The following is a 22,581-nucleotide window of genomic DNA, read 5'->3' on the forward strand; positions in this document are numbered from 1 at the left end:
GTTGTATGAATTTGGAGAATAAAAATTACCGGGGTGGTTCACCCCTTGGCAATTGACTTTTGTTTAGTTCATATGGCGAGTAATCGTGTAACAAATTGGGATTGAACCAAGATGGAGAACTTAATGAAGACATTCAATGCACACACATGTCTGGAAATTCTTCATTACTTGACTAAGTCCATAGGAGAATAATACAAAGATAATCCGGAGATAAACAAAATGGAGATTAATACTTAAAATTAGAGACTTAAACTGGAGTTATAACACTGGGCGATTGCATAACCTGGGGTTTGCTTGGGGAAGTAACAGAGATGTTAGGCGTTCCAAGGGTGCGCCTAGTTACTTCAGGACGTGCCCCAGAGATAGAACGTGGCCGGCTCGACCACCTCAATAATTTCCATGGGTCATTCCCACTTGGAGTTTAATCTAACAGGCTAGGGCTTGACCTCTTTCATCACCCAATCACTAACCGCCAGGGGCCACGGGTGAACTTTCTTGTTGTAGTGTCGGCCGATGTGTTGTTTGCCGTTAATATTTTGTAAGTGGGATTTCTTCCGGTGTTCTTCAAGCAAGTCCATATTGAGCTGGAGGCCGGCGGCGTTTGTGTTCGGGTCATAGCCATTGACTCGCTCAGAGGGGACTTCAATCTCTACTGGGATTACGACCTCAGTGCCAAAAGCTAAAAAAAATGGAGACTCTCCCATGGCGGTCATGGGGGTTGTCTGGAGGACCCATAGCACAGATGGGACTCCTGTGGTCTCATTGAAGTGTTTTTTCATGTTTCGCTTGATGAGTTTGTTGACGGCTTCGACTTGTCTATTAGTTTGGTGGTGTGCCAAAGAAGCATACAAAACGGTGGTGCCTTTGGTTAAAATCCCTGAACTTATTATTGTCAAATCGAGTACCATTATCAGTGACAAAAGCCTCTGGAATACCAAACCGACAGTATATACATCGCCACAAGAAGCTTATCACCCGGTCGGTGGTGATTTTAGCCATAGGTTCTACCTCTATCCACTTAGTGTGGTAGTGTACTACCACAATGACGTACCTGAATTTTCCTAGGGCAACCGGTAATTCCCCAATTGAATTGAGCCCCCGATGTACAAAAGGGACTGGAGATACAATAACTGAAAGTAGGACAGACGAGCGACTGATGTAGTTAGCGTATTGGTGACATTGTACACATGCCCCGACTATGGTCTTAGAGTCTGCATCCATCGTGGGCCAGTAATATCTGGTCCAGAGGGCTTTAAAGGCCAGGTTCCTTGCCTAGGTGTGGTTTCCCCATACCCCACTATGTAATTCGTTTAACACTTGTCGGCCATGCTCCGGAGACAAATATTTAAGCTTGGGGAAAGACTTTCCGCACCAACAAACCTTATTGTCCCAGACCATGTAGAGTGCAGCCTTATGCCTTAAGTGCTTCGCCTAGATTTCATTGGCCGACAAATCTCTTGTTGTCAAGAATGTGATAAAGGGATCCATCAAAGATGGCGGTTGAGCCTGCTCAATGGAAAAATCTCTGAATAAGGTCGGGAGATACTTGGTTGTTCTAGAGTTTCCACATGGACCCCGAGCATTTTCACTCCAGGCTCAGAGGTAGGTAGTCGGGCCAGTGCATTTGCCTTTGCGTTATTAGCTCAAGTGATCTATTTGATTTCAAAGTTGTCAAACTTCTAGATTAATGACCCAGCCAAATTCTGGTATGAGGTGAGCCATGGTAGGTTGGATTAATTGCTTTCATCGACCTGGTTGACCACTAATTGGGAGTCACTGAAAATATAGACATTGGTGGCTTCCAACTCTCGACATAACTGTATCCCGGAGATCAGGGCCTCATACGCAGTTGTATTATTAGAGTCCTTGAACTTGAACCGGATAGCATATGGGTTGTCATCCCCTCTGGGTTAATGTTAATCACACATGCACCATTGTAGTTCTTGTTGGCTAAACCATCCATATATAGTTGGCACACTGGTGTCGGTGCGGCTGCATCGGTGGTGGTTTAACTTGTTGCTCCTGCTGGGATGAAACTGGCTGCAGCTTGTTCTTTCAGCGCCGTCCGGAGCTTAAACCGAATCTCAAATTCCCCAAGTTGAACTGTCCACTTTACTGATCGCCCGGAGGTCTCCGGCTTCTGAAGTACCTGACGGAGTGGTTGGTTAGTCAACACATGGGCAGTATGGGCCTAGAAGTATTGCCGAAGTTATTGGGCGGTGGTGATTAGTTCCAAGGCAAGCTTCTCAATTTCAGGGTACCTGGTCTTAAGGCCATTTAGACCTTTGTCGCTGTAATATACCGGCAGCTCATTGTTGTCTTCCGGTCTGACTAAGGCGGAGCTTTTCACTGTTTGGGAAACTTCCATGTATAGAAATATAACTTCCCCATGAACCGGGGTTGATAACATCGGGACTGATCCTAGGTGTTCTTTGATCCAGAGAAAAGCTGCCTCCTGCTCTTGGCCCCACCCCATGTGATATCCTTCTTGTGCTGGGTCCGGAGCAATTGGAAGAATGGGACACACTTGTCTGTTAGGCGGGAGATAAGCCGGGCAAGGGCCACCACTCGGCCGACGAGACATTGGATTTAATTCCAACTCGTTAGGGACTTCATGTCCATTATCACTTAGACCTTCTTGGGGTTGGACTATATGCCCCTCACGCTTACCATGAAGCCTAAAAACTTTCCTCCGGCCACGGCTATCACACACTCGGGATTCAACCTCATGCCATAGTGGATGAGAATGGAAAAGATCTTGTCAAGGTTGACAATATGCCTTTCCATCGTTTTGCTCTTGATGACCATATCATCCACATAGACTTCCACAGTCTTGCCAATGTCTTTCTCAACATCCGAGTGATCACCATCTGATAAGTTGCCTTAGCGTTCTTTAAGCCGAAATGCATGACCTGATAGCAATATATGCCTTTGTCAGTCACAAAGACAGTGTTCTCTTGGTGGTCTGGATGCATTTTGATTTGGTTGTAGCCAGAGTAGGCATCCAGGAAGCTTAACAGCCCAAAATCGGTCGTCATATCTACCAGCTGATCTATCTGGGGGAGGGAGAAGCTGTCCATTGGGCAGACCTGATTCAAGTTGGTGTAATCTACACACATCCGCCATAAGCCATTTGGCTTGTTGACCATTACCATGTTAGAGACCCACCTCGGGTAGTCGACCTCTCAGATGAATTCGATGTCGCAGAGTCGTTTGACCTCGGCCTGAATTGCTTGATACATTTTTTTATCAAAGGCCCAGTGCTTGTGGTGCACCGGCCTTGACCCTTCCAAGATGTTTAGCTTGTGGTAAATGAAGTCACTGGAGATTCCAGGTATGTCCACATATGACCAGGCAAAGACATGTTGATGTTCCCGGTGGTACGTCATCAGCTGGTCCCGGAGATTTGGTCATAAACCCATCCATATCCCTATCTTTCTGTCCATATATGCATCTGATAGACTTATCCACTTCACCTCTTCGATTGTTGTCGGATGTGCCTTCGGGGGGGGGGGGGGTGTTTGGTGGTCTTTTTCTTTTGTACCTTGGAGGGCTCTCACTCCACTGGGATCTGGTCCTGCAGATCATTGATGTCCTATGCTGGAGCTATTGATAGCATCTCAAGCGGTCCATGTCCGGCTGAGATGAGATCGAGATGGTTCTTGAGTGTATCGACCTCATCTCCTCTGATTGTTAAAATTCCACCCGGGGTTGGCACCTTCAGCATAAGCATGTGCCCGACAATTATGCACTGTAGTCCCCACAACACATATCGGCCCAAGATGATGTTGTAGGAGGATGGACAGTCTACAATTAGGAATCGATTGGTGATCGTGGCTTGTTTCGACCCCGAACCAAGCGATAAGGTCATACGGTCAGAGCCAAGGGGCTGCACAACCTCTCCGGAGAAACTAACCAATGGGTCTTGGTTATTGTAAAGCTTCCCCCAATCCCGTTTAAGTTGGGGATAACATTTGGCAAATATTATGCTAACCGTTGCCCCGGTGTCCATCAATACCCTTTGACACGAATAGTGGTCTACTTGTGCAGTTATCAACAATGGGTCAGTCTGGGAGGCCCGGATGACCGCTTGCCGGCTGGAAAATTGAATTGTGTCACAGGTGGCCAGTGTGGCTTTTACACCCTGGTTGAGCTCGAAGAGCTCCAAGGTCTGTTGTCTTTTTACCGACCTGTCAGGTGGCGGTCGGATCGCTCCGTCGCACTAGGTTGCTATTTCCTTATGGATTTTTATGGCGGTTGCATTCGTTATCGGGGTCTTGTATCGGTCTAACTTTTCTTCAAGTATTAGTTCCTTGATGGCGGATCTCAACGTATAACAGACGTCCCCGAGTCATGTTTCGAGTCATCGTGATAAGAACAATACGTGCCCGTGTTACTCATCGGCCTCTTGTGATATTTTTCATGGGGGGCCTTGGTAGGAGATTTTTGTGATGTTCGTATATGTCGGTATAGGACATGGTTAGGCTTGTGAAAACCTTATTCTAGAGGGTTCCCAGTTGCCAATTCCCCACTGGGAGATTGTGAACCTAGGCGGGGTATGGGTCTGTCTGACCTCTTCTACCCTGGCGGTCTCAATGTCTATCTCCTCTACTTCCATCCCGGGTGTCTTGCTTGTTAGCGCCCTGGGGTATGTCTAACCTGTCCCACGCGGACCGACGACCACCATCACGGGCATTGGTCTGTGTGGAGAAGCCTGCTCTATTGGGTTTCCAAAAGTGCCGTACTCGGCCTCCGCCCACTGTGAAGTCATCTCTATTAGCTCTTCATATATTTTGGGAAGATTCTCATTGATCTTATGGAGGAAATCTCTCGGCCTGAGCGCTTGCCAGAATGCTGTCAAGGCAAGAACGTAATCCAGATCATGGCATCGTGCCGTGGCGGTCTGCCATCGAGAGTTTCTCGTTGTTCCTCTACTTTATCTTTAATAGGGAGCTGGTGTCATGGTGGGCTTCGACCTGTAAGATGAAATGGTTGAGGAATTTGCCTGTAAGCTCACTGAAGCAATCTACCGAGTTCGAGAGGAGACTGATGAACCAGCCCAAGGCCTCATTAGTGAGTGTTTCTTGGAATGCATGGCACGATAGGGCGTCTGTGTACCGCGTGTTGGCCAAGGCAGAATGGAAGTTCTCCAAATAGGTGTACGAGTTAGAGCGCCTATTGTACTTGTTGCCTAGAGAGGTTTATCCCCCAACGAACGTCACTCTGCTTGCACCATCTGAGTGAACGGGCCTACTCGGCCCTTAATCATGTCGACCCTAGTGGTCAGTTGCTCCAAAGTATCATTCATGCGTAGCAGGAGCTGAGTCTGTAGATCTTACGTAGGTAGGTCCACGGGGACCTCTGGGTCGTCCTGATATATCTCATGATTCTCTGCGCCCTGGTCGACATACTACGGTGTCAGGGGCGGTCCGTCCAATAAAGCATTGATCAGAGGCTAGGTGATTTGCACCGTTTTGCATGGTGGTTCCTAACGTCGTGGGGTCGCGAGCATTTCTGTCGCGACCAGCACCCTCATATCCGGGGTATGGAACCGCTGTCACGCCATTTCCAGGGCCTCATCCACATTTATTCGGCCCTTAAGAGCGGTCCGAAGGAGTTGTTGTTCTTTCTCAAGCGCAGCCAAGCGTGCCAAGGTGGCACGCATAGCCTAGCGCTCCAACTCCATCTCGGCCTAGAGCCTCTTGTAGACTTGGACAGCCAATTCCAGCGTGGCTCGGGGATTCGTGAAGGGAACTTGGGACGACCCTCCGGTTGTGGTCTACGAATTAGGGAACAGTTCGCTGGCCCTGAACTACGGATCAGGGAACAGTCTTATAGAAAGCGTCATGTCCACCTCCGGGGGAAGGGATCGGCGGCCAATTGTGGATTCTCGTGTTCGTTTAGAGTCACCATTGTGTATCAAGCTGGAAGAGTCTTGCTAACGATGACCCTCCATCTAGCACCAAATGTTATGGGGGTTAAATCTGGGGAACCTAACCTCATAGCATTATATTATGATGTGTCAACTCAGTGGGACCTGCACACAACACAAGTTAAAGTCAAAGGGCCAGTGGTGCGCCCACCCCTTTGACCCTCCGAAGCTTAAGTTAGAATCTGGTACAGAATAAGTTCAAGAGTTAAGGACTTAAGAATATATTACCCCTTTTAGGTGGTTTAGGTAGCCTATTTATAATATTGCAAGTTCACTAGAAGCTTGTGCAACCACTGGATCAGAGATACAATACTCTGAATATAGAGTACGCAACTTCATCTTCACTTCTTCAAGTGACTCTTTAACCATGTATTTTTCTTCCTCCACGGTTAACCTCACTTCACTCTTCAACTTATGCATCTTGGGAAAAAGAACTCAATGTACAACAGTTTATATCTTGGATCAAGCACAATAGCAAGTAGGAGGGCTGAATTGATATCCTTATTCCAATACTTGTCAAATTTTAGTTTGATGGCAGTCTCTACTCTCACCATAATTGGATCAACACTCTTGATGCAATTTTCCATCTCATCACAAATAGTATAAATCCATTGAATAGGCTAGTTTGAAGTAACTACCTTAGTCCCACTGAACCTAAGTGTTGCATCATAAAAAAAATTCTGAAATTTAAGGTAGTAGCTTGCTCCCAATCCTCCCTTGTTGGAGGACTAACTCTCTCCCCCCCCCCCCCCCACCAACTCTCTCATTAAAATATTCATCATATAGTTGATCCTCATCATCAAGTCTTGAAAAAGCTTTGCTATACTTCACACCAACATCTAACATGAAATAGGTGGAGTTCCACCTTGTGCACACATCCATTGGCACAACACCACCCTTGTGTTCAACCTTCTCCCTAATAGCACACTGCCTAAACTTATCCAATCTAGCAGGAGCTTCTAATATACTTCACAACATTCCTAATCGCCTCAATTGAGTCACCCAACTCTTCCATCTCATCCCTCACAATCAAATTTAAAACATGGCAGCAACACCTAACATGTAGGAACTGCCCTCCAACATCAAAGTCCTCCAATTCCCAATCTTCTTCCTCATGTAATCGAGTGCAACTTGATTACTTGAGGAATTATCAACCACAATACTAGAAACCCTCTTAATACCCCAATTTAGCAAAACATGACTCTATCAATGTTCCAATAGTATTTCCCTTATGGTTTGGAATTACTGTAAAGTTAATAATTCTCTTATGCAAGGTCCAAGACTCATCTATGCAATGGGTAGTGAGCACTAGGTAATTTATATTTTAAACTAAAGTACATGTATCAATGGTAAGTGACACCCTAGTGTTGGTCCTAGCCAAGTACTCCATAATTCTTTCCTTTTCAGCAATATATAAATTCCAAATGTCCTTACAAATTGCCCTACGGCTAGGCACAACAAATTGAGGCTGAATAGTTTTCATGAAAGCTTTGAACCCATTCCAATCAACAAAAGAAAATGTTAATTCATCCCTAATAGTCATCTTAGCAAGCGCAATCTTAGCTTTATCAAGATCATAGAATCTAACTTTAAGGTTACCTCCTTCCTTAGTAGAGTCAAAAGAAAGGTGCCTCTGTTTCTTTGATGGAATGTATGCCGGACACTTCCTGCATTGGTACTGCATGTGGGTGCGCATACTTGTTGTTTCATTGATCCTTGAATCACAAGCATAAGTCTAGGGACAATATTTACACTTGGCTCTCGGTTTCTGCATCTTTGAACCATCTGGATTCCTCAACTTCACAAAGTGCAGCCACACCTCTGAGGCGTTCTTCCTCTTCACAACTTCTTCTTCACTGCTTGGTTGAACGCTGAGTGGTGTTGCAGATTGAGGAGGAAGCATGAGTAAACGTGGTTCACTGCTAGGAGTAGTTGATGAGGTTCCCATGGTTGATTCACTTGGACTTGATGAAGGATTAGGTGTTTCTGACATAGCTTCATCTACCTATAAATAAGAAATAGAAGATCAAAGTCAACAAACATTGAACATTCAAATCAAGAACAAAGAATTCTATTTGTAAACCCAGATCTAAACCCGAATCCTAAACAAAAACAAAATCATTGAAAACACAAGAAGAGGGTTGAAGTACTTACATAATTCATCAAAAGCCAACTTCGGCTTGGTTTTTTTTTTTCAGTGTGGAGGGTGGAGGAGACGACTCAGACGAGAATGGAGAGAATGGAGGAATGCGGTTGTGAGCAGGGGCGGATCCAACCCAGGTGAGATTTCAGTCCAGAAAAAAAAAATCCAAGCATCTATTAAAAAATAATTATTAAACCAATCGATTGTACGAAGTCTCTCTCACTCTCTCACATACGTCTTTCTTCTGTTCTTCAGCTCTTCTCTCTACTAAACTACTTTTCTTTTAAATCATTGAAACCCGTGACCACCACGATTCTATTAGAAAAAAGAATTAAACCAATCGATTGGACGAAGTCTCTCTCACTCTCTCTCAGACGTATTTCTTATGTTCTTCAGCTCTTCCCTCTACTCAACTACTTTTCTTTTAAATCATTGAAGCCCGTGACCACCACGATTCTATTAGAAAAAAGAATTAAACCAATCGATTGGACGAAGTCTCTCTCACTCTCTCTCAGACGTATTTCTTATGTTATTCAGCTCTTCCCTCTACTCGACTACTTTTCTTTTAAATCATTGAAGCCCGTCACCACCACTACCTGCCGCCGCCTTGCCGAAGGCCCGACCGCCCGAAGTTCTCTCTGCTCTCATCTACACTTCTACTGTTATACTGTAGAACGACATGTTTAATTGACCTTTAATTATATGAACTTCATACACTTTATGTTGTAAACCTGAAAAAAAAATTTTTGGCCTCCGCCCAAAGTTACAGTTAACTTTATTAAATCCTATGTCCACCCTTGAAATTAGCCCAGGTGACATTTCAATTCTGGATCCGCCACTGGTTGTGAGAGTCTGAGAGAGAGTGTGTGTGAATTAAGTAGAGTTTTGTGTGATCCAGTGTGGTTGTGCTCAACTGAAAACAAAAAGGACAATATTATCTTTTACATATACTACTCGATCACCTCCAGCGGGTCTCTCAGCATATCCAGCGCAGTCTCCAATGCTTCTTGGAATGTTGTTACGTCTGGTCCCAAAGAAACGTCAAGAAACGCGCCAAAACCTGTAAAAATTTGAAGAAGAGCGAATATGCTCTTAAAACGTTGGGAAAAGACATCTATACCCATATGTAAGATATAAAAGGCGAAAAATAGAATAACCGCGAACCACTAAATTTGTGAAATCTAAAATTTCAGAGAGACGCGGCAGAAAGAAAAGAATAGAGAGCGATGGCCGAAGAAGAGCATGAGGTTTACGGAGCCGAAATTCCTGAAGAGGCGGAGATGGACGCCGACTTCGACTTACCTTACGTCGAAGGCAAAGACGAGATGTCCACCGCCGCCGCCGTCGTCAAGGTTATTAGCAGAACCCTAACGACTTCTTAGTAAAATTAGCAGAAATTTGTGCATGAAGTATTGAATTGAATCAATGTGCTGATGTTTTGTATTGCGCTTGAAGGAGGAAGAAGATGCGGCTCTCCGCGAGATGCAGGACACCATGGCGAAGGAGCTGAGTGCTGCGCAAGGTTGTTCATCTCTATTTCTTTCTTTCCTGCTTCTTGTTTAGATTTTATTTGTTGTTCTTGATAATATTGTAGAGCTGTGTATTGTGTTCGTATGATCTAAGCTGATTTTACTTGAATCTGTTGTTGTTTCACTGATTTTGATAACTTTTGTGATATGATATCGATGTTTTGCTTTGATTCTTTGTTATTAGGCCTGGCGAAGTCATATTATATGCTCTGATGGTTCTGATTTATGAGAGAGTTTATTCGATGTCGTGCAGCTTGTATTATATCTCCAGATCAGTTTGTGTTATCTTTTGTTTTGGTTGAACTGAGATAGTGTTTCTGTTTCAATGATCTGAAAACTCTCATGTCCCTAGGACTTCAAGTTATCCTGTTTCTTATGTTCTTTCACTAACCACTGTTTCATTTTTCTTAGATCCTGTTACCGCAGCTGATCCTCAGGCAAATAAGGAAGTGACTGATGAATGTTCTGTTTTTGTTGGCAATGTGAGTACCAGAATGTTGATATCTCTTAGTCTACTTTCCTCTTTTGGATATTCATGACCTGGTTATGCGATGGAGCTCACTTCTACTATATATGCTTACTTTAGGTCAATAATAAGCAGCTTAATTATAAATACTAAATCTTAACTTTGATGTTTTTCTCGCTTAAAGCTTCTGGATCTTGGCTAGTCACACCTTACAGTTTGTATATCTCACTTTTTGGCTACAAAAATAGAGTAAGATTAATTTCAAAGCATCTGAGAATCTATGCCTCCATTGGTCTCTTTTACAAACCACAATGATCTGATTTTTGATAATCTGGGTTTTGCGAATCCTTGCAATTTGTTTCCCGCTCTTATGTTTTCATTTCCTAAGCTTCTGGATAGGATTTAAACGATTTCAGACCTTGTTAAGTATGTCAACTGTACAAACTCACTGTATATCGTACAATTATGGCATGCTGATTGTTACTCCCTAATGTCTGTGTATAGGCACTGGCAATGTTACAATGAGATTGAGGATGGTCCATGTAGTCTGATGCATCATTAGCTGTCACTAGAGACAAGCATGTGTATTGTGTGCTAAAAAAGAAGAAGTTGAAAGATCAAAAAAAAAAAAAACGAACAAAGAAAAGAAAGAATCAGAAAGAAAGAAAAAAATTGAAAAAAAAAAGAGAAGAAGAAAGATATGAAAAAAAGAAGAAGTTGTGGATAGATGACATGATTTAATTAGGAAAAAAAGAAGTGGAGCGAATTTCACAGTAGATTTTACCAAGAGGAGGGAAGGAGGAAAGATGCCAATTGTGAGGCTTCAAGGATAAGGCTGCAAGTGCCTTTGAAGAGGAAAGGAAAGATGGATTTACAACTGTAGTTGCAGAGTTTATCTGCTTAGTTGGTGCCTCAGGAATTTGTGCCTATTTAGAAAATGTGGTGAGGGGTTCATGATACTGCTTTTCTATAGCTTAAGTTCTCTTATTTGTCATTTGTGTCCACCCAGTTAAGATACTTTTTTTTTTGCCTATTTGCTTTAAGTGCTTTAATCATATGATATTGTTGTTGCTCCTGTTTGTCATTGCATGACGTCATTTTATTTTTGTGTTCTCATCTCTTTGAAGATTATTTAGTTAGTTAAAGGAAGGCCTATTCTTCAGCTTTTACTTGTATCCTTATGGTGCTTGTATGTGTCTGCGCACTTGTGTGTTGACTACTCTGAGAATTTAGTGGAGAATTTGTTAAAGGCATTGCATTATGTCATAGACTTGTTTTGATTGGAATCAACAGGAACTATTGGGAAAAGAAGGCCTATTCTTTTAAGATTACTTTTATCCTTATGGTGCTTGTATGTGTCTGCGCACTTGTGTGTTGACTAGTCTGAGAATTTAGTGGAGAATTTGTTAAAGGCATTGCATTATGTTATAGACTTGTTTTGATTGGAATCAACAGGAACTATTGGGAAAAGAGTTGGAAAAAAACATTCACATTAGAGTAAAAGTGAAAATGTACAGCGAACAGACCAAACATCCCTTGTGTCCTTGCGGGTCTAAATTGATTATATCATTGAATGTTGGGTGCACTAGATCAAGTTGAACTATGTGTCTTACAATGTGGAAATAAGTGAATGAGAGCGGTGAGGCTGTCTAGCATAGAATGTACTGGTACTAGAATGCAGGTGATATAGATAGGTTTTCACAAGTCCAAAAATCAAATGTAATTTTAAAGGGTCTTTTATATAATCATCTAGTTTTATATCTGTGTTTCTGTGTGCCTGTGCATTGGCCTTTATATTTAAATTTTTGTTCAGCGTGAGTGACACATGTTTATGTTTTCTTTTAGTTCAACCAGTCTAAACAAGGTTTTATGATCTACCAAACTCAACTTAAATATGCTGTTTCTTCTTGTAAGAATGCATTTTCAGTTGCACATGTTGTGTTGTATATTGTCTCTTTTACTGACTCAGCTCTGGCATCAAAACTGGATGAAACCATGTTTTTCAGGTTGATTACGCATGCACTCCTGAAGAAGTACAGCAGCATTTTCAATCATGTGGCACAATTAAGAGGGTGACTATACTGACAGATAGATTTGGCCAGCCAAAGGGTTTTGCCTATGTGGAATTCCTGGAAGCAGAAGCTACTCAAGAGGCTCTCGCTCTAAATTAATCTGAGTTGCATCGTCGGCAACTGAAGGTATTTCCCTCTATTTTCTCTCTGTTCCTTTTTTTTAATCCCTTTTTGTGTGGCAATCTATCATAACACCTGGGGAAGTAAGAGATATGTTAGACTTTTTTGGTTTTGGATATTGCTTTCTGTTATTTCATCATTATGGTAACTGTTTGTTAATTGTGTAATGTATCTTTAGGTTTTGCCTAAAAGGACCAATGTTCCTGGTATGAAGCAATTCCGCCCAAGACGTTACAGTCCCTATATGGGACACCACTTCAGGAGCCCTTATGTACCCTGTTACTTCTATTCACCCTATGGATATGGGTTGGTGCTTTTACTCTAATACCTTTGGCTAGACAGTTGCGAGAATTTTGATACATGTTAACATTAATCATTTTGAAATATGCTGCAGGAAGGCTCCCAGCTTCAGAAGGCCAGCACGATACATGCCCTATTACTAGAAAGACTTACCATCCTGCGCTACTACTAGAAAACATTTCATCTGATTGATGGCGCATCATCCAGTATAAAAACCATTTATATATGTATGAATGGATGTTTGTTCCTTCTCCTGGTAGTTCTAGACTGAACCTTATTGTGGACGTAGTGCGATTACCGTAGTTACTGTCGTTCAACAATGTGATGTAATGATTCCTTTCTTAATGCTCTGATATCCTTCCAGTATTTTGGATAATTCTAAACCCAAACTTTCTTGTTGTTTCAAAATAAGAAGAATTGCTAATGTCAGTACCCGAGATCCCACAAACCCCTCAAAAAAGAAGGTGAAAGTTCTCAAAAAAACGAAAGAGAAAAAAGGACGTAAAAAATAATAAAATAAATATACAATATAAACGTGAAACGGCGTCGTAAATGGGAGCTGGGGCGATAAGTACTTAAGTAGTGCCAGTGTGCAAACGCGAAGCCAAGAACTGGAGAGAGAGAGAGAGAGATGGACGAAGAGGAACATGAGGTGTACGGAGCCGAAATCCCAGACGAGACTGAGATGGACGGCGACTTGGACCCCAATCACGCCGATGTTGACATGTCCGCCGCCGACGACGACGCCGCCGTCAAGGTTCTCTCTTCAAACTCTTTTTTCCTTTCTTTAATTTTTTTGTTTCAGATTACAACAGTAACAGAAACCCTAGCTGAATTTTGTTTAGCAGAAAATTGAAAATTGAAGGAATGTAAATGTTGCAGGAGCTGGATGAGATGAAGAGGCGGTTGAAGGAGATGGAGGAGGAAGCTGCTGCCCTCCGTGAAATGCAGGCCAAGGTTGAGAAGGAAATGGGCGCCGCCCAAGGTCACCCTTCTCGCTTTCTCTCTCGCTTTATCGGTTCCGAAAATTTAATTGTTTCAATTCTGATGTGTTTAGGTTTACTCTGATGTTTAGTGGAATATGAAATTGTAGCTCAAGAAGCTCATCGTTGCCGTAGTTTATTTCAATATATATGGAATTCATACTTCATGTTTACCTGCTCTATTTTCTTTGTTTGTTTACGTGTCTGTAGTTTATATATGTGACTGATCTTTTGATGTTTTGCACAGACCCTGCTGCAGCACCTGTTTCGCAGGCACACAAGGAAGAGGCTGACGGGCGTTCTGTTTTCGTTGGCAATGTGAGTTTGTTATATTCCTTCAGTCCTCAACACATTTTGCTGTTTTATACTTCACTTTATTAGCACAGTGTCAAACAAAACAACCTTATGTTATATGATATTTCAATCTGAAGTTCAAAAAATTTTGTGGTAAGAGAATCTGAATTTCTAAGCTTCAATTGTGCATTAATTGAACGGAATTTTTCAAAATATTGTTTGGTTTCGTGTAATGCCTAGTGAGTAAAATTATACTAGTAGTTTGTGGTGTCTTCATGTGGATACTACGATAAAATCAGGCTACTCTATTCTTTAAGTGCTTACTTTATGCTGGTATAATTATTTATTAGTGATTATGATGCTACTCTCCTTTAAAGGTAGTGTTAATCTTAGATGCTTAAACATCACTACTAGTCAGATCTTCTAGTTTCATAGATTATCTATGCCTCACCATTTTGGTAAAAAAAGAAAGAAAGAAAAAAGATTTTTTAGCATCTAATAAACTATGCCTCCGTTGTTTCCTATTAAAACCCATAATCCCCTGCTCTGATTTTTACTACTCCTTGAAATTTGTGTCTTCTCTTATGTTTTTATTTTTCAAAACTTGTGGAATAGGACTTAAAAGGTTTTGACCCTTGTTAACTACATCAACTGTACAACTCACTTAAGTTATACATGTGCTTTACACTTGTGGATGCGTTTGATATGCAACTTGAGAGTCATGCTTTGACTTATTGTCGTACGATGATCGCAGGCTGATTGTTATTCCCCAAGGTCTCTGTGTTTAGATGCTGGATATGTCACAGTGTAGATTGAGGGTGGTCTTTGTATTCTGATGTATCATTATCTGTCACTAGAGACATACGTGTCTTCTGTATGGTCAAATTGTTGAAAGATGAAAGGAAAAAAGAATCTTTGATATTAAAAAAAGTACAAATTATTTCTCCTTTCCAAAAAAAAAACCTTGAAAAAGAAAAGAAGGAAAGAAAAAAAAAGAAGAAAGAATACATCGGAGATTTACAACAGTTGGTTGTAGATGACATGATTTATCTAGGAAAAAGTAGTGAACTTCCAGAAGATGTTCCAAGAAAAGAATGGGAAAGAAGGAAGGATGTGAATTATGAGGCTTCATCTTCAATACAAGAGGGGGGTGCGTCTTTGAAGAGGAAAGAACAAATGGGTTTGCAACTGTAGTTGCTGAGGTTCTTTGCTGTTGGATGCTGTTGTTTGGTGCCTCAGGAATGTGCCTATTTGGCAAATATGGTGAGGGTACATGATCCTGCTTTCATGTCGCCTAAGTTCTGTAATTTAAATATCCAAGCTAAGAATTTTTTTTATTGCTCAAGTGGTGAATTCATATTAATTTTGTTTGCTTTTACAAGATTTGAACCTTTTATAATTTTATTTCCTCAGATCTCAAAAGTTGCTTAGTCAGTTAAAGAAAGGCCTCTTCTTAATGGATTGATTAGTGCCAGTCTGTATTTGTTTATGCTTATATGCTTCTTATGGTGCTTGTATCCACTTTCATATGGTCTACTGTCAGAATTTGGTGGAGAGTTTAGGTGATCTAACAGTTTTCTTAGTTGTATCAGTAAGAACTATTAACGATGTTGTTAAAGTACCTTTTTTTTGGGGGGGGGGGGTGCTGTTAAGAATAGAAGGTGATGTATTGTACTATTGTTAGAAGAACGGAAAAAGCTCTTCTTGGTTTTTTTCATTCAGAATTACCAGTGTGAAGCTGTTGCATCGATAGCAGATTCTCATTATATGACTTGATTTCTGACTAGCTGAATTTGACATATTTAATTCTAGTTTAGATACTAGTTTTGGATTAGGCCTCTTCATTGGTATGGAAAATTAAACTACAGCGGGGTATAGGCTGCTGGATTTCAAAAAGTAATGAGTAGTGGGCAGAAACCAGTAGGGAACCGCTTTCATGAGGCATTTTTAAGAATAGAAAGTGATGTTGTACTAGTAGAATGCTAAAGCTCTTCTTGTGTTTTTTTTTCAATCTGAATTACCAGCTAGGGATGCACAGGACAGCCAGTGTGACATTTTAGAAAAGAGAAGGTGCTGTTGCATCAATAGTAGATTGCTCATTATATGACTTGGTTTGACGAGATGAACTTGAGACAGATTTCATTCTTAATTAAACTAGTTCTGGAGTAGAACTGTTGTTTGGTTGAAAAATTAAAAATACGGAAATTATCAGCTGATGTAATGAGTAGTTTTATGGAGGCAGAAACCAGTAGGGGGGCCGGTTGTGAAGGAAAGTCGGAATATAATGATTATTGATCAGTTATCTTAGAGCTTATAATAAATATTTCTATATGTACACTTGAAAAAATTATATGTTGTCGTGTATGTTGTCTCTTACACATGCTGATTACAAAAACTGCACTAAACCATGTTTTGCAGGTTGATTATGCATGCACACCTGAAGAAGTACAACAACATTTCCAATCATGTGGCACAGTAAACAGAGTGACTATACTGACAGATAAATTTGGCCAACCAAAGGGTTTTGCCTATGTCGAGTTCCTTGAAACAGAAGCTGTTCAAGAGGCTATTTCTCTGAATGAATCTGAGTTGCATGGTCGGCAATTGAAGGTAATCCTCTCTATTCTTTCTCACTGATTATTATTTGAAGGCATTAACTTTGAAAGATTGTTGGCTCAAGTAAACTAGCTAGATTATTGGATTTTTGATAATACTCAAAATGTATTATCATTAACTTCATATATATTTAGGTTTTGCCTAAAAGGACCAATGTGCCTGGTATGAAGCAATTCCGCCCTAGACGCTTCAATCCTTATATGGGTTACCGCTTTAGGAGGCCATATGTACCCCCGTACTTCTACTCTCCATATGGTTATGGGTACGTTCTCTTGCTTTCATTGTGTTCTGTTAGTCTGAGTGAGTCTTCTATATATATATATATATATATATATATATATATATATATATACGGGGTTTTTCAGGTAAGGAGGCCCTTATCTTAGCTTAAGGTACGGATTTTCATTTTTGACCAACTTTTCGATCGAGTTTTCACATCTCCACCGTCCAATATCTAGGCTATAACGTATAGATCATCTCCACAAAATTTCACCCGATTCCATCACCGTTAAGGTACTCATAACTTCGATTTTCCACTCAAAATATGAACGGTTCAGGTTCGGCAAATTCAATCCGTCCATTGGTTTTGATTAGTTTGATACCTTAACGATCATGAAATCGGCTGAAATTTTGTGGAGATGATCTATACATTATAACCTAGATATTGGACGGTGGAGATGTGAAAACTCGATCGAAAAGTTGATAAAAATGAAAATCCGTACCTTAGCTTAAGGTACGGACCTCCGCACCTGAAAAGCTCCGTATATATATATATATATATATATTTTTTTTTAAATTTTATTTTATCTTATTTTATTTTCATTGATCATGCTGCAGGAAGGTTCCCAGGTTCAGAAGGCCAGCAAGATACATGCCCTACTACTAGAAAACTGTTTACATCTGATTTTGATGGCTGCATCATCTACTAGAAGACCATTATATCCGTATTATGAATAGTTAAACTCTACTTATCCTGGTATTCTAGACAGGATTATTATTGCAAAATTGTTACAAAATACATTTAGTCTTACTGTTACTCAACGATGTGATTGTGGATTATGCACTCTTGCTTGATGTGAACTATCTAATAATGGATATGTTTTATGGAAATATTGTAGCATGTTACATTCTTTTAGTTTGGTCAATTATAGTTCCTTTTATGCTTGTGGTCATCTTTGTATCTGTTGAGGCACGAATAAAAATGGTAAAAGATTTATAATTAACAGCTGAAGTAGCTCTGCCTTTCTATGTCACTTTCAAGGCCAACTTTGGTCCCTCTTCCATTGTTGATTTGCTATTTGGTGCTGCTCTGCCTTTCTATGTCTCTTTCAAGGCCAACCCGCATTGCTGTATTATATCCATCCTTATGTTTTGGCTATTATTTATTCGTTTGACCCCTTCTCTTCGCTGCATCTTATGATTGTTGGGGATGATGAAGATTTTTCTTGGGGAGTTTCCTTAGAATCTTGCCCACAGGTGATTATTTTTCAGGATTACTAGTAGAAACTAAAGTGTTATCTCGTAGATTTAAAATATGTTTGTAGACATTTAGGCCATTTTTCTATTCAAGCTGTTTCTGCTTCTTAGTCTGATCTATTTAGAAATGACATTACTATACTTGCCCCCCAGATCCATTGATAAATAGATTGCCACGTGATGAATAATTTCTAGGTTCATATGCATCCATACAGATGAGTAGTGACCCTCAAGTTGAACTTCTGGTAGCTCCTCCTAATCATCAAATCATTGAAGATTGCATAAATGCATCTACCTCCTGTTCCATCTGCTGGTTGAGGTCTCGTGCCAACTAACTGTACACTATTCTTGAATCCTGATGTTTGCGTCTTAGATTCGTACCATCTCCACCAACATTTCATTGTCTTCTTGAATTGCATACAACCCACGTTGACAGGTTAGCGTACCTGCAGATGGGTTTAAACGCTAACCTGCATACATGATTACAGGATGCCTTTGACATGCAATGGTAGAGCCTTAGGGGAATGTGAGGTTGATACGATTATCTGTGGCCGTTTAATGGAATCGCAGTAAGAAATCGATCGCGTTACTCTCCACGGAACAACAACAAAAGCACAGTCATGTTGGCTAGGAGCCATACCAAGAGAAACTCTTGCAAACGGTTGAATCCTCGATCCCCATTTGATGTAGATTCGTACGCAAATTTCACACCAGAGAAGGCAAGAATGTGGTGAGCGAGTTTTCCTAGTTCGCACGCACTAGGTGATTAAGGCCGTTGCATAAATAATTATGTCATCTCTATTCTGAGTTAATGATTATTTCTAAATACAGCTCACTCTAATTTGTGTGGGATTCACACCCTGATTTGTGGATCCTCTCATTATTCAGATTGCTTACCTAACAAGTTATGTAACCAAAACAAACAAACAAACAAACTAGGAACAAACGATAGCCAATTAGCTGTTCTTCTGCATTCACTTAGCTTACCATAACAACAATTTGGTACATAAAACAGCTAATGCATTGATTTTATTGTTTCAAGAGCGGATGTCTGATCAAACTACATTCATAGATAAACAAACTCAAAATACAAACAAAAATAAGATAACCTTTAATAGATTTGATCTCCAACACCTTGCTTCTGCAGCTTGCAATCTGAAGGCACCATACCTACCGTTCAAACATAAAATTGAATCTCTGACAACTAAAAAACCTGGGATATTTTACGTCAAGATCTTCGAAAGCTCCAACTTCTCAGGATTTTGTCTAGTTGCTCTTAATATTTTGATACCATCATTAGCTTGCAATATGTAGTTTTGCTGGATAAAACCCATAAGAAGTTTATTCGCTACCAAGTACACCAACATTGCCAACAATCTGAAATGATGCAGAACTTCCAAAGGAAATATTGCTTAGAGGCTAAAAGAGAGCAGACTTTGGGTTCCGATCCTTCTCTTTCTTAGTCGTTCAGCAATGATAAAGGCTAGCTCAAGAGCCTGAGAAGCGTTCAGCCTTGGGTCGCAGTGTGTGTGGTAACGTGAGCTCAGATCATCAAAAGTCACTGTTTGGGATCCTCCAATGCACTCGGTCACATTCTGGCCAGTCATCTCGAGATGAATTCCTCCAGGATGGCTTCCTTCTTGCTCGTGAACATCAAAGAATGCTCGCACCTCAGCCTGCATATATATACAATATAACAATCAGGATTCCATGATGATGATAATGAATTAATGACAAAAGTAGTAGAAACGTGAAACAATAACACTAAAAAATTACCAATGACTTAATGTACTGTAATGTTGCATAATGGGATCCAAGCCGTATCTTCTTGGACTTTAAAGTGTTGCTATAAATTGATTCTATTCAGACACTTCTTAGAATACTTGTACAAGCATAATGATGTATGATAAACCAGGATGATGCATTTCCCCACACATTTCCCTTTAAAATTTCCAAGTCTAGCCTAAACCCACATCATTCTTCGTAACTAAATATAGACCTACACAGGATGGTGGAGATATTTTACTCTACTTGACATTTCTCAATTATTACTCAACACACATTGGATTGGTCACCAATGGCAATCATTGAGGAAAGAATCATGCTGATTTCATGGTAAAGAATTTTTCTTCATTTTAGATAAAAAACAAGGGTTGCTGTTATTCTTCACAATTGAGATAAATTTCTATTCCTAAGCCATTCCTAAAAATCCTCAAGGTTACCGCCACATATAACCTATTTAAGATTTCAAGGTCAATTAAAAGAAAAAGAAAACAGTAGAGAAACTATACCAGAATTGCATCAAATGGACGTGTTTTGAGTCCACAGGGTGCCTTAATAGTGTTTCCGTGCATTGGGTCACAGACCCAGGTCACAATTTGCCCAGCTTGGCGGACAGCCCTAATCAAGTGTGGAAGCTTGACTCTCATGTTTTCAGCACCCATTCTGCAAATGATTGTGATCCTTCCTGGCTTGTTGGTAGGGTTCAGGATTTCAATGAGGTTAACAAGATCCTTTGGATCCATTGTGTTGCTCACCTGCATCACACAATAGATTTTGTCAGCCACTTAAGTAGAGAAAGAATGAAGGACGAAGGTGCAAATACAAATAAGTCCAAATTGGTGATGACCATTTTAATCAAATTAATAGGCCTACCATGATCCTGCTTAAACAATTAATTTAACATAGCGAAAAGATTTGCTGCTAAATTATTGGCTTATTATCTTAGTGAGTGAAGTTCCAAACTAGTTGAAGTATCAAGAAAAACAAAATCAAGATAGCATAGAATCATTCACATTTATCTTATTGTGAAGCGCCGACTAAGTAAAAAAAGTAGTATAAGCTTCAATAGGTTTACACCATCATTAGCATTAAAAGGACACTAATAAAGAATATGATTGTTCAAAAGTATATCTGTTTTCAAACAAAAATTGATCAAGAGTATTATGGATGATTACCTTTACTCCAATGGGGTTGGAGATTCCCCTTAGGAACTCAACATGGGCACCATCCAGTTGCCTGGTACGCTCCCCACACCAAAGCATATGAGCTGAGCAATCATAAAAGAGTCCAGAAGTAGAATCCTCCCTTGTGAGCGCTTGCTCATATGGCAAATGCAAGCACTCATGGGATGTCCAGAACTCGGTTGTCCTCATGATAGGATGGTCAACCGTAAGTCCGGCAGCAGACATGAATCCCAAGGCCTCATCAACCCGGTGAGCTAATTCCTGGTACCTATTAAACCATACCAACCACAAACATAAGCAACCACAAACTTTTCGTCTTGATTAAAAGATCTAATTTCACGTTTGGCATTAAATTGAAGATTGATCTAAACACAACCCAAATGCAAATATCAAAACTTTAATGGCTTTAATGCTTACCTATCACCCTGCTCACTGTGCTCAGCAAAATCGAGATTCCATTGTGTAACCCTCTGCATAGCGGCATACCCACCGGTGGCAAAGGACCTCAGAAGGTTCAAAGTTGCAGCAGATTGGCAGTAAGCCCTGATCAACCTCTGAGGGTCAGGAATTCTAGACTTCTCATCAAAAGCCTCACCATTAATATTATCTCCCCTGTAAACCGGCAACGTAACACCATTCTTCTCCTCAACTGCAGCCGATCTCGGCTTGGCAAACTGACCCGCCATTCTTCCCACCTAAACAAATCAACCACCCCCACAATTTTCATCCACATTATCCAAAAATGAAAAATCAACTCAACAAAAATACTAAAAAAACACAAACTTCGCCAATAAAATATGAAACATGTAATGAATTTGGAGATCTAACTAACTAACCAACCTTGACAACATTCATTTGACCTCCGAACATAAGAACAACACCCATCTGGAGCATAATTCGGAACGTGTCCCTAATGTTGTTGGCACTGAACTCCTTGAAGCTCTCAGCGCAGTCACCACCCTGAAGAAGAAAAGCATTCCCCATTGCCGCCTCGGCGATCTTCTCCTCCAGGAGCCTCGCCTCTCCGGCGAACACAATCGGCGGGAACGACTCAATGGTCCCCAGCACAGAATTCAGGTCATTCTGATCCGGGTACTCCGGCAGCTGCAGAGCCTTCTTGGTCTTCCAGCTCTCAATGCTCCATTTCCCGGAGCTGGGCTTCGGCGGCGGCGGCGGCGCCGCCACCTTAAGCGGCTTCTCGGCGACCATGGGGGACTTGCCGCCGTCTGCGGCCGCGGCCGCGGCGGAGATGGGGTGGGGGAGGCGTTTTTTGGTGGCGAGGAAAGTGGGTTGGTGGGATTGGGTGGTGGGGACCGCAAGTGGGTTGCTGCAGAGTGATTTGGAGGAGATGGTTGTTGGGTTTAAGAGTGCCATTGCTGTCTGTAATGTCTTTCTCTCTCTTTCTTTCTTTGTTGTTCTCTGTTTTTATGGGTTGCTTGAGATTCTAGAGAGAGAAAGAAGAGAGAGAGAGAGAGAGAGAGGGAGAGGTGGAGTTGTTGCGGAGGCTCTGGGAATGAGGTGTGGTTGGTTTGAAGGGGTTTATATAAGGTTTAAGAGAGAGAGAGAGGGGGGGGAGAGGACTAGGACAGTGGGGCGGGTAGTTAGAAGGGAGGAGAGGGAGAGGGTATTTTGGGGAATGTGTGACTTCAAAGGGAGGAAGGGGTCAGAGGGTGTGATTTAGTGG

At 41.2% G+C, this 22,581-nt stretch overlaps 2 protein-coding genes and 1 pseudogene across 3 annotated transcripts; 2 read left to right on the plus strand and 1 right to left on the minus strand.

Moving 5' to 3' along the window:
* Positions 1-9,301: 9,301 nt before the first annotated feature.
* On the plus strand, positions 9,302-12,705 carry LOC126789816 (polyadenylate-binding protein 2-like; annotated as a pseudogene).
* Positions 12,706-13,165: 460 nt separating this feature from the next.
* LOC126789802 (polyadenylate-binding protein 2-like) lies at positions 13,166-17,578 on the plus strand. Of its 2 annotated transcripts, XM_050515862.1 has the most exons (6): positions 13,166-13,319; positions 13,445-13,547; positions 13,793-13,863; positions 16,258-16,449; positions 16,590-16,717; positions 17,293-17,568. In XM_050515862.1, exons 1-6 carry the CDS (start codon positions 13,194-13,196, stop codon positions 17,339-17,341), a joined length of 669 nt encoding a protein of 222 aa, XP_050371819.1. In that variant the 5' UTR covers positions 13,166-13,193; the 3' UTR covers positions 17,342-17,568. The 2 variants fall into 2 exon arrangements, with proteins under 2 accessions (XP_050371819.1, XP_050371824.1); XM_050515867.1 differs by lacking the exons at positions 13,166-13,319; positions 13,445-13,547; positions 13,793-13,863 and adding an exon at positions 14,784-15,102 and having other exon boundaries at positions 17,293-17,578.
* Positions 17,579-18,929: 1,351 nt separating this feature from the next.
* On the minus strand, positions 18,930-22,376 carry LOC126789720 (phospho-2-dehydro-3-deoxyheptonate aldolase 2, chloroplastic-like). The gene is made up of 5 exons (XM_050515833.1): positions 21,738-22,376; positions 21,315-21,592; positions 20,889-21,165; positions 20,223-20,468; positions 18,930-19,607 (listed from the first exon to the last, which is right to left on the minus strand). The coding sequence occupies exons 1-5, from the start codon at positions 22,269-22,271 to the stop codon at positions 19,344-19,346; spliced, it is 1,599 nt and encodes a 532-aa protein (XP_050371790.1). The 5' UTR covers positions 22,272-22,376; the 3' UTR covers positions 18,930-19,343.
* Positions 22,377-22,581: the final 205 nt, after the last annotated feature.

This window comes from Argentina anserina, chromosome 1, assembly GCF_933775445.1.
Source record: "Argentina anserina chromosome 1, drPotAnse1.1, whole genome shotgun sequence".
NCBI lineage: Eukaryota > Viridiplantae > Streptophyta > Magnoliopsida > Rosales > Rosaceae > Argentina > Argentina anserina.

Bases quoted from the DNA above. Each gene is read 5' to 3' on its own strand.
- LOC126789802 (XM_050515862.1), top strand. From the start codon at position 13,194: ATGGACGAAGAGGAACATGAGGTGTACGGAGCCGAAATCCCAGACGAG. The intron at 13,548-13,792 runs GTCACCCTTCTC...TGTTTTGCACAG, and splicing joins GGAAATGGGCGCCGCCCAAG to ACCCTGCTGCAGCACCTGTT. The intron at 16,450-16,589 runs GTAATCCTCTCT...ATATATATTTAG, and splicing joins TGCATGGTCGGCAATTGAAG to GTTTTGCCTAAAAGGACCAA.
- LOC126789720 (XM_050515833.1), bottom strand. From the start codon at position 22,271: ATGGCACTCTTAAACCCAACAACCATCTCCTCCAAATCACTCTGCAGC. The intron at 21,593-21,737 runs GTTGGTTAGTTA...TGATTTGTTTAG, and splicing joins GTCAAATGAATGTTGTCAAG to GTGGGAAGAATGGCGGGTCA. The intron at 19,608-20,222 runs GTATAGTTTCTC...ATATATATGCAG, and splicing joins GTCCATTTGATGCAATTCTG to GCTGAGGTGCGAGCATTCTT.